The sequence below is a fragment of the Alexandromys fortis genome, unplaced genomic scaffold, assembly GCF_014885135.2.
Source record: "Alexandromys fortis isolate MF-2015 unplaced genomic scaffold, M_Fortis_MF-2015_v1.1 scaffold_303, whole genome shotgun sequence".
NCBI lineage: Eukaryota > Metazoa > Chordata > Mammalia > Rodentia > Cricetidae > Alexandromys > Alexandromys fortis.
Window position 1 is genome coordinate 909,742 of NW_026068181.1, and position 19,819 is coordinate 929,560.

Genomic DNA, 19,819 nt, shown 5'->3' on the forward strand with positions numbered 1-19,819 from the left:
GTCTTAGTTACTAATATTCTTGCTCTGCTACATTGTGGAGAAAAGAAAAGAAAAATGATGACCAGGTAACATGACAGAAGTTGAATGCATTTCTTGGCTACAAAATGTATTCACTCTGATAATAAACTTCTATTTTAACATGTATCCTCTCTAATATGCATGTTACATTGTAGTAAATATTTTAACTATTCAATTCAAAGTGTGTCTTAATTGCACAGCAATCAGTTATAATGTTCATATGTTCTAATAAATGTATGTCTGTGTGTAGATATTTATTCTTAGATTTATTTTTAAAAGTTTTGTTTTTTACTTTATTATTTTGTTTTGTGTATGATACATCTATGGCTGTATGAATGTCTGTGCAGCATGTGCATACAATGCCCGTGGAGGCCACCAGAAGACATTAAATCTCCTGGAGCTGGAGTTTCACATGATTGTGAGTCATGTAGGTGCTGGGGGATCAGACTCATGTTCTCTAGAAGACTATATGGTGTTCTTCACCACTGAGTCATCTCCCTAGCTCTGAGTTCTTGGTTTTCTTAATGAAGTTTTTGAAAAGAAAAAAATTAAAAATGTAAGGTTGAGTACTAAGCAATGAGAACAAATGCTTCTGGAGTGGTACATTCATGAAATAAAAACCTATAAGCCTGACCAAAGGAATGTGGTGACGATTTTTACCTAAAATGAAAGACTTTTTGTATCAAAAATCAGCATTAATTTTCTTCTCTACAGTCCAAATTGTATGACCTTGTATACACTGGTTTATTATTTCCAGCGGCGCTTGAAAACCAGCTCACAGACTGTGATAATTAGGTTCTCCACTGTTTTATTTACACTGTGGGCTAACAAGCTGAGGAAGGCACATTCAACATGCCCTATTATTTTGCTTGTGGAAAACTGTTGAACATAGAGATAAAGCAATTTGATTGCACGAGCTCTAATTATCTCATACTTGGTCTTAGCTTCAGGACAGAACAGTGATGTAACTACTCTGTTTTTCTCCCTCCTTTTCTTTCCTCTTTAATTTCTCTATATCAGTTTTTTGATCTTTGATACCTAAAAGTGAGCATCATCCAACTGTTCTTGCCTTCAGTTCCTCACATCTGACTGACACTGGTATTTCCTCATTGACGTTTTCAGAGTATTTTAATGATTTGTATGGTGGCATTTCCCAAAATATTTTTAGGTATGCTGTACACATAGGCTGTTTGTATACATTTTTATTACATATATGTATTTTAAATATTGTGAATGTGAAATATGCCCATATATGAGGTCTCTAACTTTAAATAAACTATAACATTTATTTATCCTCTCCTCTCCTCTCCTCTCCTTCCTCTCCTCTCCTCTCCTCTCCTCTCCTCTCCTCTCCTCTCCTCTCCTCTCCTCTCCTCTCCTCTTCTCTCTCTCTCTCTCTCTCTCTCTCTCTCTCTCTCTCCCTCTCTGCTCCCCTCCCTCCCCTCTCTTTCTGTCTCCCTGCATATGTGTGTGTATTGTACATGTAGACACATACTTGCCATGGCAATGGTATGGAGGCCAGGGGACCATTTGTGAGAGCTGGTTCTCTCCTTCAAACATGGGAGTCCCAGGGATCAAACTCAGGTTGTTGGGTTTCTTTCTGGTCAAGCGCCTTTACCTAATGAGTCATCTCACCAGCCCTTCTATTAGACTGTAAAGAACTGATGGGACTGCACAAAGCAAAATATTTGTTCTTCTTGATGTTTTCTTTTTCTACTATTATAGTGTTTCCTTATGATTTCTCTAATTTATAACAGAACTTTTATTGAAATTTTTATTTATCCGTATTTAAGAGGTATACTTTAAATTTTTTATGTTTGCTGGTAGAGATCTTCATCTTTTCAATGAAATTCTATATAGACAAGAATTTTTTTTTTTTTTGGTTTTTCGAGACAGGGTTTCTCTGTGGTTTTGGAGCCTGTCCTGGAACTAGCTCTTGTAGACCAGGCTGGTCTCGAACTCACAGAGATCCGCCTCCCTCTGCCTCCCGAGTGCTGGGATTAAAGGCGTGCGCCACCACCGCCCGGCTATAGACAAGAATTTAATAGTCTAAATTTTTATTATATTCCTTCCTTTTGTTGACTACTCAGTTCATTAATTATTCATTTGTAAACATTTCTAGACATCAAGAGAACTATAATACCTTGTTCAATTTTGAAAATATAAATACAAATTAAATATGTATATTAAAAGTTGTATTATTTTATGGGTTTTTTAGTATAATAGCAGAGTTTCATACTCCTGTGATATTAAAATGACAAAACAGGCAGAGTCCCATTAGTTTGTCATTTTTCTAATTCCATCTTATAAAAACCTTTAAGGGTAGTTCTTTATCTTCTCAAAGAAGAGAGATGAGTTTTGCTGAGCTGTAGGTAGATTTGATGGAGTGGTAGGAGTGAGAGCACCTCAGAGAACAGAGGGGTGCAGGAAATAAGCAACCTAAGAGAATAATGGGCTACCAATAATGGGCTCAGGCACAAGGGCATTTGTCTTTTCCTATGTGAAAGCAATTATCATTGCCTCCAGAGTTTGAAGCACTTGCCATTTCTGCATAATCCTGTATGGTCCTAAGGATTTATGATGACTTGGGAAGAGGTCTCAGAGACCACCCTCACAAACATTTCTACCTAGTACTGTATGGTTCTAGGATCTTATCGTGACTTGGGAAGAGGTCTTGGAGACCACCCTCTTAAACAGGCTTGTTTTGTATTTCTTTCCTTCTTGCAAAAAAAGTTACCTTGAGCAGTGTCCAGTGACACTCCAGCAAAAAATTGGGGAAGAGGTAGGAAAGGTTAACAGCGAGAAATCTGATATATTAGGTTTTCTCACCACCCTACACAGCATTAAGTAGCCCCTTGTGATATCTGGAAGTTTAGTCTAAGGAGGAATTTTAACAAATGCTCCAAGCATCTTCCCATTAGATCTGACAAGGATGAAGGTGACCTTTCGTAAAGGTTGGAGGGTTGAATTTAAGATTGGTACTACAGTGTGAGATTCCCAGTAGGATTATGTTACACCAGGATGGCTACAGCGGCACCCATAATTCTAAAATGTGTGTGTGTGTTGTGTGTGTGCGTATGTATGTATGTGTATCTTGTCTATCTATCTATCTATCTATCTATCTATCTATCTATCTATCTATCTATCTATCTATCTATCTGTTCTGAGATAGCTACAAATTTTTTTCAAGTGTGTTCAATGAATTTTAGTATGTTTGCATGGACTGTTCCAAGAACCAAAATAATTGTTACAGATAGAACAAGCTATTTATAAACATAATCAACAGAATTTAGACATCACAGGCCTTTAAATTATACTAATTCCTAAGTGTATGTCTAGGTTTAGAGAGGACATTAATGCTTTTCTCCATTGGTTTCTTTAGTATAAATAGGTCTAATCCATTGTCTCAGCACGATTTGTTTATATAAAATATACATAATCTTATCATTCAAAATTAACTGTATGAATAAAATATCCATATATATCACAATATAAATTTATACGCAAGAAGTATCTGTGCATCAAAAACTTTCATCCAAAACACATTAATTAAGGACAGTTATGACATTAGCAAAACCAGATTGAAAAGTCAGGATGTGATATCACATTCCTATTATCTTTATTGCTTGGCTTGTCTCTACAAGGATGGTGATGAACAAGGTACTGATTGTCTGTAATACCCCATGTGTCTGTATGGAGATAGCATAAACACAGTCTTTATTATGGAACTTAAAGGCTGAGTTAACAAAGAGAAAGTTCCTCCTACCAGAAATGATCTTATTTCATCATATCTCTGGCTAAACCAGGTGTCTGACTAATAAAAGCAGAAGGATGGGAATAATGAAGAACCAGATCCTCCTAAATATAATGATCTGTGTTAAACTCCTTTCTGATGACCCATTGCTAGTCTAAACTAACAACATTAACCTTTTTTTTTTCTTAGCAAGAGATGTTCCAGGATCTGACCAATTCTAACAGCTCTAGGTTCCAAGTGTCTGAGTTTATTCTGGTGGGATTTCCAGGCATCCACAGCTGGCAGCACTGGCTTTCCTTGCCCCTGGCTTTGCTCTATGTCTTAGCTCTCACAGCCAACACACTTATCATTACCATAATCTACCAGAAAGTGTCACTACACCAGCCTATGTATCATTTCCTGGGCATTCTGGCTATAGTAGACATGGGCTTGGCAACCACCATCATGCCTAAGATTTTAGCCATCTTATGATTCAATGCTAAGACTATCAGCCTCCCAGAGTGTTTTACTCAGATGTATGCCATCCATTGCTTTGTTGCCATGGAATCAGGTATCTTTGTCTTCATGGCTATAGATAGGTATGTAGCGATTTGCAAACCACTGAGGTACCCTTCAGTAGTTACCGAATCTTTTGTTGTCAAAGCAACTGTGTTTATGGTCCTCAGAAATTGTGGGATTCTCGTGTCAGTTCCTGTGTTGGCTGCTCAGAGAAATTACTGTTCCCAGAATAAAATTGAGAACTGCCTGTGTTCTAACTTGGGGGTCACTAGCCTGTCCTGTGATGACAGGAAAATCAACAGCATCAACCAGCTTATCCTGGCTTGGACAATCATGGGAGGTGACCTGGGTTTGATTATGATTTCATATGCTTTGATTCTTCGGTCTGTGCTGAAGCTGAACTCTGCAGAAGCGGCATCTAAGGCCTTAAATACCTGCACCTCTCACCTCATCCTAATCTTTTTCTTCTACACTGTCATTGTTGTCATATCCATCACTCACAGTACAAAAATGAAAGTTCCCCTCATCCCAGTTCTGCTGAATGTGCTGCACAATGTTATTCCCCCTGCTCTGAACCCCATGGTGTATGCACTCAAGAACAAAGAACTCAGACAAGGCTTATACAGAGTGATTCATCTGGATCTGAAAGGTAACCACGAGTGAGATTCTCCTTTTTAACTTTCTGCACAATCTCTTTATATTCTCCCATGATGACAAGCGGTAGAAGAAAAATGCTATGGATAACATAAGAGGTTTGATTTAACATCAGGAATCAACTAAAATTCAGAACAACAACAAAAAAATCACAATATTACTTCAAGTCTCCAGGAGTTGAAAATCTTTAGCATAGAGAGAAACATAATGATGCTATTTTTGTTCAAGAACCCAAGGGAAGAACTTGCAGGATACACATCTCAATAGTTTGTTCCTGGCTAGAACAGCCAGATAATTTTGGATATATTGGCAGAGATCTTTGCCAATTACTCTTTTAAGTTGAAGAGCTCATCCCATGCATTTAATTCAATTTTAGGGAAAAGACATGAGTTACTTCTACTATTTGCTGCTTGTGATTTTTTTTTTACGAAAAAGTGTCTTGAATATAAGTTTTCCTAAAAAGATATGTAAATACCATCCCATAGAAACCAACTGATAAAATGTTGTCACCAAATAGTTGGCATAATCCCAGAGAACCACAACAACTGACCAAATACCTCCTAAGATGGGTATTCATCAGTGCCCAAGAAATCCGACAGCATTTTCTATCTCATGGACATGAGGATCCTTCTATACTGTTCTGGAAATGTGAACAAAATTTTGTATTTTCCCAGGAGATTAAACAAATACAATAGCCATAAGACACAACAATTAAATACTGTCAATATACTTTGATCATAACCCAAACAAAGGTTTTGAATAAAAACTTGTGTGTGGATTTTTTAGTATTTCTTGTTAAAAAGTAAACAATGTATATACCCTTTAAATGTTGTTTTGATGTGGATCTATAAATGTGGACAAATGGAACAAAGTTTATTCTGAGAAGGCGGGAAGGGAAAGGGACCAGTGGGATGGTTTAGTGGGTGAAGACGACACTGGCCAAGCCTGAGGAACTGAGTTTGATTACCAGGACTCACATGGTGGAAGAAGATGAATGACTTAGGCAAGTTGTCTAGGGCCTCACTTGTGCCTGCTCCCACAAAGATGTAAATATAATTTTTAAATTAAGAGTAGCCCTGTGATAACAGTATCGGTTTCATTATCATCATCATTTTACTGTCTAATGATATATCCAATAACATCATGATATAAACCTTAAAATGAAGAATAAAGTTGACTTTCTTAAAATTTGGCTTTTTTATTCCTCTGTTTCTTTTATTTCCCAGCCATATCTCCTCCCACCCATTCTCCCCTCCCAGTCCCTTTCCCTCATTCCCTGCTCTCCCACCCCCAATCTGGCCCCTCTGTCTCCATCCAGGAAATGGCAGCTTTACCATTGCTTATCAAGTTGCAGTAAGACTAAGCACCTCCCCATGTACGAAGGCTGGGCAAGGCTAACCAGTATGAGGAGGAGGGTCCCAAAACCAGTAAAAGAGTTGGAGACAGTCCCTGTTTCCACTGTTAGAAGTTCCAGAAGGTACCAAGCTACACAACTATAACATATATGCAGATTGCCTAGATCAGCCCCATGAAGGTTCCTTGGTTGCCGGTTCAGTCTCTATGAGTCGGGGTGAGCCCAGGTTAGTGGACTGTGTGAACCTTAGCGTGGTGTCCGTGAGCCTCCTCACTCCTACAACTCCGTTCTTCTCTTCTGCAAGATTCTCCAGCTCTGCCTGATGTTTGGCTTTGATCTCTGCATTGGCCTCCATCACAAGAGAGTTAGGCCAGGCACCAATCTGGTGATAGGAAACGGCCCATTCAGGTTACTTATTCACTATTGCTAGAACTCTAACCTAGGGTCCTCACCATAGACTCCTGGAAGATTCCCCTGCACCATGCTCCCTACAGATTCAGCACTCTCTCCCTCCATACTCCCCATCCTGATCACTCGTGTTTCCCTCTCCACCTTCCCTGCCCACTCAGGGAGAAATCTCTTTTATTTCATCTTTCTAGGGTGATCTGCGTTACTCCCACGAACTCCTTTTGCTATGTAGTCTCCCTGGGTCGGTGGATTGTAACACAGTTATCCTTTATTTTAACGCTAATATCCATTTATGTTTGTCTTACTGTGTCTGGGCTACCTCACTCAGGTGAATTTTTTCCAAGCGCTAACCATTTGCCTTCATGTTTCCTGGTGTCCTTGTTTTTAACAGTTGAGTCATACTCCATTGTGTAAATGTATCACATTTTCTTTATCCGTTTCTCCGTAGAGGTACACCTAGGTTGTTTCCAGGTTCTGGCGATTGTTGAAAGCTGCTGTGAACATAGTTGAGCAAGTGTCCTTGTGGTATTAAGCATACAGTAAAGCTGGGTCGTGTTGTACATTGATTCCCAGTTTTCTGAGAAACTGCAACACTGACTGCCACAGTGGCTGTACATGTTGCACTCCTATCAGCAACTGAAGAGTGTTCCCCATGCTCCACATCCTCTCCAGCCTCCAGCAGGAGCTGTCACTTGTGCCTTTGTTCATAGCCATCCTGACATGTGTAAGGTGGAATCTCAGTCATTTTGATTTGCATTTCCCTGATAGGTAAAAATGTTGAACACCTCCTTAAGTGTTTCTCAGTCATTTGAGAGTTTTTTGTTGAGAATACTGTTTAGATCTGTATCCCACCATATAATTAGATTATTTGGTTTGTTGATATTTTGTTTCTTGGCTTATTTATATACTTTGGAAATCAGTCTTCTGTCTGGTGTTGGGTTGCTAAGATCTTTTCCAGTTCTGTAGGCTGCCATTTTGCTCTATTGATGGTGTCCATTGTCTTACAGAAATGTCTCAATTTCATAAAGTCCCATTTATTAGTTATCATATTAGTACCTGTGCCATTGGTGTCCTATTCAGAAAGTTGTTTCCTGTGCCAATGTGTTTGAGATTATTTCCCACTTTCCTTTCTATTAGCTTCGGTGTATCTGAATTTATATTGAGGACTTTGATTGACTTGTATTTGAGTTTTGTGCAGGGTGGAAAATGTGGATCTATGTGCATTTTCCTACATGTTGACATCTAGTTATGTCAGCACCATTTGTTGATGATGTTTTCTTTTTTCCATTCTATAATTTTGGCTTCTTTATCAAGAATCCGGTGTCCATAGGTGTGTGGGTCTTTACATTTGGGACTTCAGTTAGATTCTATTGATCCACATGTCTGCTTTTATGTCACTACCATATGGTTTTTACTCCTATAGCTTCGTAGTAGAGCTTAAAATCAGGAATACCTCCAAAAATTCCTTTATTGTACAGGATTGTTTTAGCTATCCTGGATTTTCTGATTTTCCATACGAAGCTTAGTATTGTTCTTTTGAGGTCTATAAAGAATCGTGTTGGACCAACCTCACCATTTCTGAATATATACCATGGATGTGCTTTATATGACGTCTGAAATGACTGATATAATTGCTGAGAACAATAATGGAAGAGTAGATAGATTAAAGCAATATAAATTATTTTCAGAGTATATGAAAACATCAAACAGAAAATTTTCCACATTTTTTTACAGTAATATCCTTGACATCCACTTAAAATTGAGAAATAGAGGTGATACTGCAGTGACATAGGACATGGACTCAGATATGCCATAAGTCAAACCATACTGAAGACATTCTTGCTTACGCCAGAAGAATGAAATATGCCAAAGCAAGTATGAGGCAATAAGAAATGCAGAATACAAAGTAATTTCCCACATTGAGAAAATTATTAAACCAAGCTTTTTAGATAAAAAAATCTATCAAAGAATATAATCTAGTTGATAGCCAAGTTATCACAACTCTTCTGCCAAAATATACCACCGGTGAATGGTTTCTGCCTATTATAAAATAATAGGTGTCAGTTTAGACATTCTCTTGAAAAGCAAGGCTGGGAACTTAGCATAAATATGAACTTGGAGATTTATGGAGCAGGATATTATGATCATACTCGGGCATCCCCCAGTTCTTCAGAGATCATAATTTCTGCCTCTGTTTATTATCCGGTTTATGGTTGGAATATAACAGATGATTCATTTTTAATGTGATAAATGTTTTGGGGGTTTGTTTGAGGGAAATAAAAGTTTATAGTTCAGCCCTGGGAAAAAAAAAAGAATCGTGTTGGTATTTTAACGGGGATTTACTGAATCTGAAATTGATTTAGATAAGGTAGTCATTTTTACTATGTTATTATGCCAATATATAAGCATGGGAGATTTGTTTATCTTCTGTTATCTTCATTAATTCTTTTCTTCAAAGACTTTAAGTTCTTATCATACAGGTTATTTACTTGCTTTGTAAGAGTTATACCAAAATATTTTATATTAATTGAGGCTACTTGCAAAGGATGTTAATTCTTTGATTTCTTTCTCAGTCCATTTATTGTTTGTATATAGAAGGGTTACTGATTTTTTTTAAGTTAATCTTGTATCCAGCCACTTGACTAAAGGTGTTTATCAGTCATAGGAGTTCCCTGATAGAGTTTTGGAGGTCAGTTATTTTTACCATTATAGCATCAGCGAATAATGATAATTTGACTTCTTTCTTTCCAATTTGTATCCACTTGGTTTCTTTTAGTTGTCTTATTGCTCCAGCTAGAACTTCAAGATGTATTGAGTAGCTATGGAGCGTGGATAGCCTTGTCTTGTTTCTGATTTTGGAGAAACTCAAAGTATGTGCCTCAAGCAAGCAATCTGAAATATAAGAAAATCAGTTGTTTGTTCTCAGGAAAAGAATGTTGAGAAACAGTGAGAGAAGCTGATGACAATCTATGTAGCTTCCTTCTAAGAATTCCTCGGGACTCTCCAGGAATTACATAGTGACTGCTTGCTTGGAAGTCTGAACAAAGGGAAAGCCATTTAGCTGTCTGCTTTCAAATCATGTAAAAACATTAGCTTTATAATATGCGATTTTTTATTTCAATAAAATGGGAAATTGTAACAGAATTATTTTCTACATAAGTATTTTCTCTAGTTTCTTGTAAAAATAAAAACAGATTTCAATGAATTAGAATGTTATTACAGGAGTATGTAAATACTCAATACACAGTTATTTATAAAGAGTAACACAGACTATCCCTGGTATAAATCTCTTTAATGCATTACAATGACTGATAACAATTAAATTTAAATTTTAAAACAGTGTTGTTTGAATGTTTTATTAGAAACATACATAGAGATTACATATTTAAAATGCACTTTAAGACTCCATACAGGGAAGCAGGTAGCCTAACTGCAGATCTTCACTTATCCCTCCTCTCTTCCAAGTCCAATTCTCCATTTTCCTTCCCGGTTCTAGAGCAGACCACCTGCTGCAGGCTATCTTTCCTCCCGGCCCCATCTGTCTATAGTGGAACACATAGTTCTTCCCCTAGCTTACTGCTTTATTTCAGGTCTCAGCTCAGCAGGCAGTCTCTGAGAACCTGTCAACCAAACCTGCCACAGAAGCAAGTAGGCCAGTGAAGCAGGTAGGCAAGCTCAGATTTCATTCCCCCTCTGCTCTTCTGTATCTAAACCTCCAACCCCATGTCCTGTTCTATAACAGACCTGTGGCCTTTCCCACTCTCTGCTTCCTTTCCTAGGGGACTAAACAGATCCTGGCAGAACACCCTGTTTTTCCCCTCTTGTGAAAACTCAGCCTCTCACAAGCCAATCCTCATTCCTAATTGTCAGCTCCCAATACCTAGGAACACATTTTACCTGGAAAAGTGGCCATGCCTAACAAAATCCCAGAATAATTTAATCAAGCAACACAACCACCACACCCTTCTGAGTACCAGAGAGGGCAACAGAAACCAAGAAATAAAACACCTGCCCAACAAAGACAAGACCAGATATCAGAACCTAGAATTCCAATCTTCCCAAACCCAAATTCCTAGACACCAGTGTAAAAACACAATCAAGAACTAGGACAAAATGTCTTCACTAGAGCACAGCAGGCCTACCACAGTAGGATCTAAGTATTGCAATATAGCTACAGCACAAGGCACAGACCTTAACACAGCTGTTATGAATATGATAGAGGACCCTAAAGGGGAAATGAATTAATCACTTAAAGAAATATATGAAAACACAAACAGTGGAAGGAAACAAATAAAACAGTTCAAGATCTGAAAGTGAAAACATAATTATAATAATCCCTAAGCTAAGAAAAATCTGGAAATGAAAAATTTAGGAAGTAAATAGGAACCTCAGAGAAGAGTCTCACCAAGAGAATACAAGAGACAAAAGAGAGAATTTCAGACATTGAAGACATAAGGGAAGAAATGAATAGTTCCATCAAAGAAAAAGTTAAAAGTAAAAACTTTCTGGAACAAAATATCCAGGATATATGAAACACTATGAAAAGACCACATCTAAGAATAATAGGAATAGAGGATGATACATAACTTTTAAAAACAAGTTTATAGAAGAAAATTGCCCTAACCTAAAGAAGGAGATGCCTAACAAGGTAAAAGAAACATACAGAACACCAAATAGCCTGGACCAGAAAAGAAACTCCCCTTAGCCTAAGTACAGAACAAAGAAAAATATTAAAAGCCAAAGGGAAAAAGATAAAAGACATTCCATGATAAAACCAAATTTAAGCAACACCTATCAACTAGTTAAGCTCTACAGAAAGTACTTAAAAAAGGAAAACTCCTACATAAAGAGGTTAACTACAGCCAAGAAAACACAAGGGATAAGTAATCCCAGACCAGCAAATCAAACACACACACACACACACACACACACACACACACACACACCACAAGAAAATAAAAGGAATCAACTTGCACTGATCATTGACATCTCTCAGTATCAATGGTCAGGTAGAGCCATTTTAATATCTCGCAAAATAGATCTCAAACCAAAACTAATTAAGATAAGAAAGGACACTGCATGCTCATCAAAGAAGAAATCCACAAAGAGGAAATTGCAATTCTTTGTTTTCTTTCAGTTTATTTATATGATGGATTACACTGATAGATTTTCATACGTTGAACCAGCCCTGCATCTCTGGGATGAAGCCTACTTGATCATAATGGATTTTTTTTGTTTTTACATTCTTTTCTTTTTAATTAAAAATTTCTGCCTCCTCCCCGCCTTCCTTTTTTCTCTCCCTCCCCCTACTCTACAAGCCCCACTCCTCTACCCCTCCCTCTATAGTCAAAAGAGCAGTCAGGGTTCCCTGCCCTGTGGAAAGTCTAAGGTCCTCCCACCCCTCCGTCCATGTCTAGGAAGGTGAACATCCCAACTGGCTAGGCTCCACAAAGCCAGAACATGAAGTAGGATCAAAACCCCGTGCCATCGTCCTTGGCTTCTCATCAGCCCTCATTGTTCGCCATGCTCAGAGAGTCCGGTTTTATCCCATGCTTTTTCTGTCCCAGTCCAGCTGGCCTTGGTGAGCTCCCAATAGATCAGCCCCACTGTCTCAGTGGGTGGGTGCACCCCTTGTGGTCCTGACTTCCTTGCTCATGTTCTCCCCCGATTTGTACTGGGTATAAAAACATATGGAAAAATAAATGTGGGCGATTTCAGTGTTCACTGGAATGCCCTCCCTTTTATGTTTTTTTTTTTCTTATTAGTTTTCATGTGTCTTCATATTCTTTACTAATACTTCAAAATCCCCACACCTCTACCCTGGCAAGTGGTGTTTTTGTCGAGGCTGGTCAATGAGGTCAGTCCATGACATCTCAATAGCTGAGCTCAAAGATGTTTGAGAGCACAATAGTGCTTACCAGAAAATGAGGACATCTTGAGCAGAAGACAAGGTGAGCCAACACATACAAATCCATATATATAAACAATAGTATCTGTAGTTCTACTGTAGAGTTGGGAGATGGCAAGATTTTGAGTGTTATTTTGAGAAAGAAGTAACATATAAGGTAATAGATATGCTTACCAGTCCAATTTGATATTTTAACTATACATAAATTGTGATATCACATTGTATCCTATAAATATGTCAGTTGTTACTTATCATTTAAACCTAAAATCTGGATTGAAAAGAAAGTATTTTATAGCAGCTTAGATCGACTCTTCTCTTGTTTTAACAGTTGTTTCTTTTAATCACAACTCTAAAAGGCAGATATTTGTCTTCCTAGACACAACATTAATACATGTTCTGAGTTATTCTTGTGTGAGTTTTAAACCAGAACTCACTATGTATTCTAGGATGGCCTAGGGCACACGATTCTCTTGCTTTAGCCTCCTGAGTAGCTGGTATTAAGGATGTTCATAATTTAGCCAGACTTACTTTGAATTTTTATTGCTGTGAGTTTTTTAATTCCTTTCTATAAGACCTTTGCAATGGTATTATCCTCTTCTGAGATACATTAAATATAACTTGTTCTTATCTATCATGTAATTTCTCAATGTTTTTAAATCATCTGCTCTATCCTAGTTCATACAAATGCCTCTATTGTTTAACTAGTAAAAGATATTCTCAGACATCTCTGAAGAAATTGATCTTGAAAACATATTTCAGAAAAAATAGGGTAATGATACTGAACCAACAATGAAAGAATCAAAATCCTGGATTGGTTGTAAAGTATTCAATATTCATAATCCAACTCACTAATATTTATATGATGATACTAATCCAAGAATTGTTTATTAGTTTTCAATTAGTAAACTGAAATCTAAATAAATTAAGAAAAAGTCACAGAATTATAGCAAACAAAACTCTCATAAGATCATAAAAGTCAAACATATGGCCTCCTGACATTGATGTCTTGGTAACAGTTACCTACTCACACAAACCTTGTGTTTTACACATTACATTACACAACATCTGTGGACCAGATGATTCATAAACTGTCTGAAGAGCAAAATGGGTTCAGATGCAATAAGCAAGTTAAATCCTCATTGTATATAACATAGTGATTAATAATCTACTTAAAGTCCAAGCACACCTTGGAAAGAATCATCAGAAAGAACACTGCAAGCACGTACATGTGAACACAACCTCTTTAAAAGAGCACACGGTAGGAATTAGATGAAGGAGATTTTGAACAGAGGAATTGTTTTCACTATGATCTTGTCCCCATTTTTATTATAATTTGTACAAATATGCAAATACAATTTGCACTAAGTTTAACATTCTTCTGAAAAAAAGCAAATATATACAATTCATAAATCATGCATAGCTAGCCTAGGAGGTAAAAAGAAATGTTACAAAGATTAGACAGTCATAGTATTGCTCAATTCATGTTATTAGAAACACAAATCAGATTCAAGTAAAGAATGTATGAAGAAAAAGTTCACAACATAACTAAAAGATTATTAATTTGTCATGTGTCATCCATGTCAAAAACTAAATCTAAAGTATCTCAGACATGTCCCTCCTTAGACGGTCTCAAAGACAAACATGACCTTAATGTCTAATAACATAAATCAGTTTGCCTGCTCCTGAGTTTTATACAAATGAAAACATGTTTCATGTTTTTCCTTCATGATTATATTTGATTAATCCCAACTTATGTATTCAGTTAATTTGATATTGATGAATATTGCTATCACACCTGCTTCTAGACAGTATAAGTAATTATTCCATGATTTACATCTCTTAAAAGTTCTTTTCTTAGTGAGCATGTGTATGAATTACAAATGAATATATAGCTGCTAAATTTGGGATTAGAAAGCAGATAACATAGGACACAAGAATAAACTCCAAGTGGTTTTGTGAACACAAAGTTGAGATGAAGAATAATAAGCACAAATATTGCTGAAGATAGGCACAAAATTGCCAGTTGTCAGTATTTTTGAAGCAGTCAACTCTACGCCTAGTGATCTGAGCACTACTGTAACATTTATAAGATTGTAGCCCAGGAGAGTGACACTTGTCCATGGAGACTGAAAGCAGGGAAGGCACAGAGAGCTCAAGGGAAGCGATGTTGAACAAAACAGGTTCTCTGCATATGTGAACATGATTGCAGTTCTTCCAAACACGTAGAAGAATCTGAGTCACGTATGTGCCCTTTTTGCCATCAGACATGGGCTTTAAAGTTTCTTTTCGTTTGTTTGTTTGTTTGTTTGTTTTTAACTTAAAGCAGGTTAAAAGAACTATGACTTCTTAAAAGTGTCCATTAAATTTTATGAGAAGAATTTTCTTTCCCTTTAAACAAGAACCTAATGACACTGTCTCGTATCTGCTTGGTTTTCACTCCATACACAATAGGGTTCATGGTGGGAGGCATGAGTAGATAGAGATTAGCCATAATGATGTGTACAGGGGGAGGGATGGTGTGCCGTCCGAAACGGTGTGTAAAGAAGGTGAAGAAGGCTGGGACATAGGTGATGACGATGGCGCAGATGTGGGCAGTGCAGGTGCTGAAAGCCTTCTGTCGAGCATCTGCTGAGGACAGACTCACGACTGCCCGTAGGATCATGGTGTAAGAGACAGTGATACACAGGATGTCAAAGCCCCCAATCAGGAGGGCAACCATTAGCCCATAGATGGCGTTGATCTGAACATTGCCACATGATATTTTAGCGACAGACATGTGGTCACAGTAGGTGTGGGGGATGACATTACCCCTGCAGTATGGCAGGCGCTTAGTGAGGAATGTGAACGGGATAATGAGAATCACACCCCTAAGAAAAGTGAGCATCCCTGCCTTGGTAATGACCACATTAGTGAGGATAGTGGCATAGCGCAGTGGGTAACAGATGGCCACGTACCGGTCTAGGGCCATGAGCATCAGCACCCCGGACTCCATCCCAGTGAAAGTGTGCACAAAGAACATCTGGGCCAGGCAGGCCTCAAAGTCAATCTCCTTGAGATTGAACCACAATATGCAGAGAGTGTTGGGAAGAGTGCTACTGCACATGAGCACATCTGTGAAGGAAAGCAGGGCTAGGAAGATGTACATAGGTCTGTGTAAGGCCTCTTCCGAGTAGATAAGATACATGAGCCCAAAGTTTCCTGTAAGAGCGATGCTATACATGGTGAACAGTGGGAAGGAGATCCACAAATGCACCTCTTCCAGACCAGGAATGCCATTGAGGAAAAATGATGCAGGAGTAAGGCTGCTGCCATTTAGAAGTGGCATAATGAATGTTGGAAGTTCATGGTAAAGCAGTCCAGAATTGTAATTCCCTAAAGATCACAGACTATGCAATAAACATATTTTTCTCCCCATAATGACTAATTTGTCTTTTTTGTGCCTTTTTTATGTGCTCCCCCAAATTTTTGGATGTAGTACATACAGTTTATATTCATGATTTTGGGGTTCAGTATCCAGAAGTTAAAGTCTGGTCCCTGTATCTGGGTTGTGTCATCCACTCCACAGACTATAGATGGACTGGCCTCTATTAGAGCAGCTAGACTGGCAAAATATTTGATGTGTTCCAGATGTTACTCATCCACCTCATGGTGCCTGTTTTGTACTGAAATATCAGCAAACATCAGTGGCTCATATATCACTTTCAAAAGTTTTATTTTATAGTAATTCTGGCAATGATTTCAACTATGCATTAGCTCCAACTATTTCATTATGATGCATAGAAAAATTAAATTACCTAGAATGGAAATAATCTATTTGTACTAATGTATTTTTTAAATAAAAAACCAGAACTATCTCTAAAACAAAAAAAGTATAGTAAAATACTATAAGTAATACATTTCTTGCTAACCCTATGGGATCGGGATGTCCGTCTACTTGATGGACTGAAGTAAACAGATGACAATGAGTCACTACTAGTACAATTTCAGAAGCCAGTATTTGATTCACACTGCTTTCTAGTCTAACGGACTCTAGAATCAATTGGATGAGAATGGTAGTGCCTTTTATAATAAACCAAGCAACTGACATAACAACATAGTGTTTTATTCTCTATCTGTATCACAACCTCACAGAACCATAGATTCCATTTTTCTCAGGTCATGTAATCAAGTGAAAATTTTGTTTGTAAAGTAGACAATATGTCTTTACACTCTGTAACAAAACAACCTAGATATTAGGATCAGAGTTCACAAAATAATTATACATAGCAAGAAAGGGAAACACTGGATGTAGTAGCATGTTTTTACAGACTCAAATTAAGTCATGGCCATAAGATGTATCCAGATAGGAAAGAGAGGTCTGGAGAAGTGGCCACATTGACCTAAATGTATGGGTTGAAAGCAGTAACAATGAAACAAATGCAATCATGGGAATGGTTATAGGTTCTTGAGGAAAGACATTGAAGGAAAGATGATAGACTCTTATTTCACAATTATCAATTTTAAATTCATAGTAGTTTTTGATAGTTTGAGAAAGACCTATAAGACATTCAAACAGATGGATGTACTTATATAAATTAGAGGTTTATGAAATTTATTCTTCTTTCCTCACATTCTTTATTTAATTTTATATAGTTTTTTCAAACAATAAAGACTGGGGAGATAAGTTCTAGGTACACTTTGAGTTGAGGAATAATAAATATATTGTAATTATGAAACAGAAGCAGTTCTCTGAAAAGAAAGACAGTATTAAAATAGAAAGTTGTGGAATAAAACTCTATGATTCTTTTTTTCTTTGCTTGCACAAGATAAATATTCTTTCTCTCATAACTGTTGTTGTTGGTCTGTATGTGCAGATTAGCCAAGAGCTAATAACTACTCCTCCTGGAGTTATGTTTTAGAAGTCAAAAGCCAAATGCGTAATTCAAAGTGAAAACTGAGCTTGTAGTGTGGGGATGTAGCCTTCTAAGAGGGTCCACTAAGACTTTTCAAATGCTAGGAGATAAGACTCTCTGAAACTCGCCCTCCTTCCTAACCTGGATTCATTTCTTTCAAAATAAAAATACAACCCCAATGTGGAAATCTGATACTTACCCCAAAAATCGGTGATGTTTCTCAAGAAACCAAGTATCCAAGGGTGAAATCTTATTCACATCTTTAGCATTCAGGAAAATAAAACCTATATTGAGACCCTGAGAGGCAGCAGCAGAAGAAACATGTTATTCACTTATTCTTCTCCATCCTCCCTTTTCCCTTCTCCATGTATGTGAATTTGTACATGTGTGCATGTATATGTATGGAGGCATGAGAGGGAGAGAGAGAAACAGAGAGAGAAGGAGAGGCTCTAAAGTGGGAGAAAAAACTCAATTGTTTCTGTCTCATTTTACTGTAACCTCCAAGGAAAGGTAATTTCCCAAATGTACGGGTGTGTATGCCCTAAAACCAGCTATATCTGGATGCTAAGGACACTAGCTGAGCCATTGGGAATAGTCTGATAAACTCTTTTCATCTTCCATCACAGTCTAAAACTCCTAAGAGTGTAATTTTTCCTAATTACAGAAGGGACTATAACTTTATATATTCTTTTTAAATTTTAATATATCACATGCAAAAACTGATACATATATATGTATAATATACACACACATATTTGTTTTTTTGAGACAAGCTTTCCCTGTGTAGTCCTGGCCATCCTGGAATTTGTTCTATAGATCAAGTAGGCCTCAAACTCAGAATTCACCTGCCTCTGCCTCCCGAGTGCTGGGATTAAAGGTATGTGTCACCAGAGCATGACTTGATACTAAAATATTTTAAAATCAAACAATCAAGTGTATACATGATGTATTTAGTGCCCTTGATAAATTTTCTGGCATCATAAATTTCGGTACATTTTTTGGGTTTATCTGGATGTACCATCATCATGGTGTCTGTGAAAAGGGAGAATGCCTCTTCCCTATTTTAACACCTTTTTCTTACCTTTGTGTAATGCTATCATCTCTGTGCTGTGGGTATTTACCAGAAGTAGTGGTAAGAGATATCTTTGTTTTTGGTGACTAGGTGTGATAGTTTGAATGAGAAATGTCCCCCGTCTCATGTCTTTAAACTCTTTGTCCCCAAATGATAGCACAGTTTGAGGAGGCTTAGTTGGTGCATCTTTGGTGAAGAAAGGGTGTCACTGGGGGCAGACTTTGAGATTGAAGGCCTTGGCCACTTCTAATCATTTTTCCCCCTTTGTTCTTGTGAATGAGGAAGTGAGTTCTCAGCTTCCCATTCTTGCTTTCAAACCTGTTGCTTGCTTCCATACCTACCATCCCTCTGGAACCATAAGCCCAAATAAACTCCTCCTCCTAAAATTTGCTTCTAGAGATGGTATTTTAACAGAGAAACAGAAAACAAAATAGTACATTTAAGTGTAAGGAATCCTCCTGGAGGTATAGAAAACTGGTTCCAATGGTTATATATGAAGAGTTGGACATATAATGAAGAAACATAGCCAGGTAATAAAACTACAACCACTTAAAACTTATCTTAAAAGCTGAAGAAATTGTCCTTGGCTAAATGTTTGCAGACACACATACCAGTTTGCAATGTGTTTATATGATTATAAGATTCACTATTTTCAAGTACACCTCTGTATACATCCCAAACTTCCTGTTTTTGGTGTCCTGGTTATACATAACTTTAGTTGAAACACCAAACTGTAGTGTTTATCTTTGTCTGGCCTCTGTTTGTCTGTCTCCTCTTTTCTTCTGTGTGACTGTGTGTTTATATGTGCTACATTTCTATGAGACTAGGACACTTGGAGTTTTACAGCAGCATGGGAAAGCCCTTGGAAGATGTTGGTTTGTTTCTTCCTGAATTTTTTGTGACTCATGTGTTTGAGACGGTGACTCACACTGGACTGGCAGCTCAACAGTTTGGCTACCCTGGCTGTATAGCATTCTCTTGTGACCATCTTATATTTGCTCTACTACTCTGGGTGAGGTCTGTCAGAGTGATGTTGTTTTAGTCAGGTTTCTATTGCTGTAAAGAGATACCATGACATGGCAACTTTTATAAAGAAAATAATTAATAAGTGAGGATTGCTTACAGTTTCAGAGGTTTGGTCCATAATCATGATAGTGGGGAACATGACAGTGTGCAGGCAGACAATATTGGAGAGGTAGCTGAGAGTCCTACATCTTGCAGGCAATAGGAACTTGACTGACACACTCAGCAGTATCCTGAG

At 37.6% G+C, this 19,819-nt stretch overlaps 2 protein-coding genes across 2 annotated transcripts; one reads left to right on the forward strand and one right to left on the reverse strand.

The window, feature by feature from the left end:
• Window positions 1–3,967: 3,967 nt before the first annotated feature.
• Window positions 3,968–4,933, forward strand: LOC126492633 (putative olfactory receptor 56B2). Its single transcript, XM_050129161.1, is given in 1 exon segment — window positions 3,968–4,933. A coding segment is annotated over 1 exon segment (966 nt).
• Window positions 4,934–14,953: 10,020 nt separating this feature from the next.
• Window positions 14,954–15,919, reverse strand: Or52n1 (olfactory receptor family 52 subfamily N member 1). The gene has a single exon (XM_050129189.1). The coding sequence runs from the start codon at window positions 15,917–15,919 to the stop codon at window positions 14,954–14,956; it is 966 nt and encodes a 321-aa protein (XP_049985146.1).
• Between the last annotated feature and the right edge of the window lie 3,900 nt (window positions 15,920–19,819).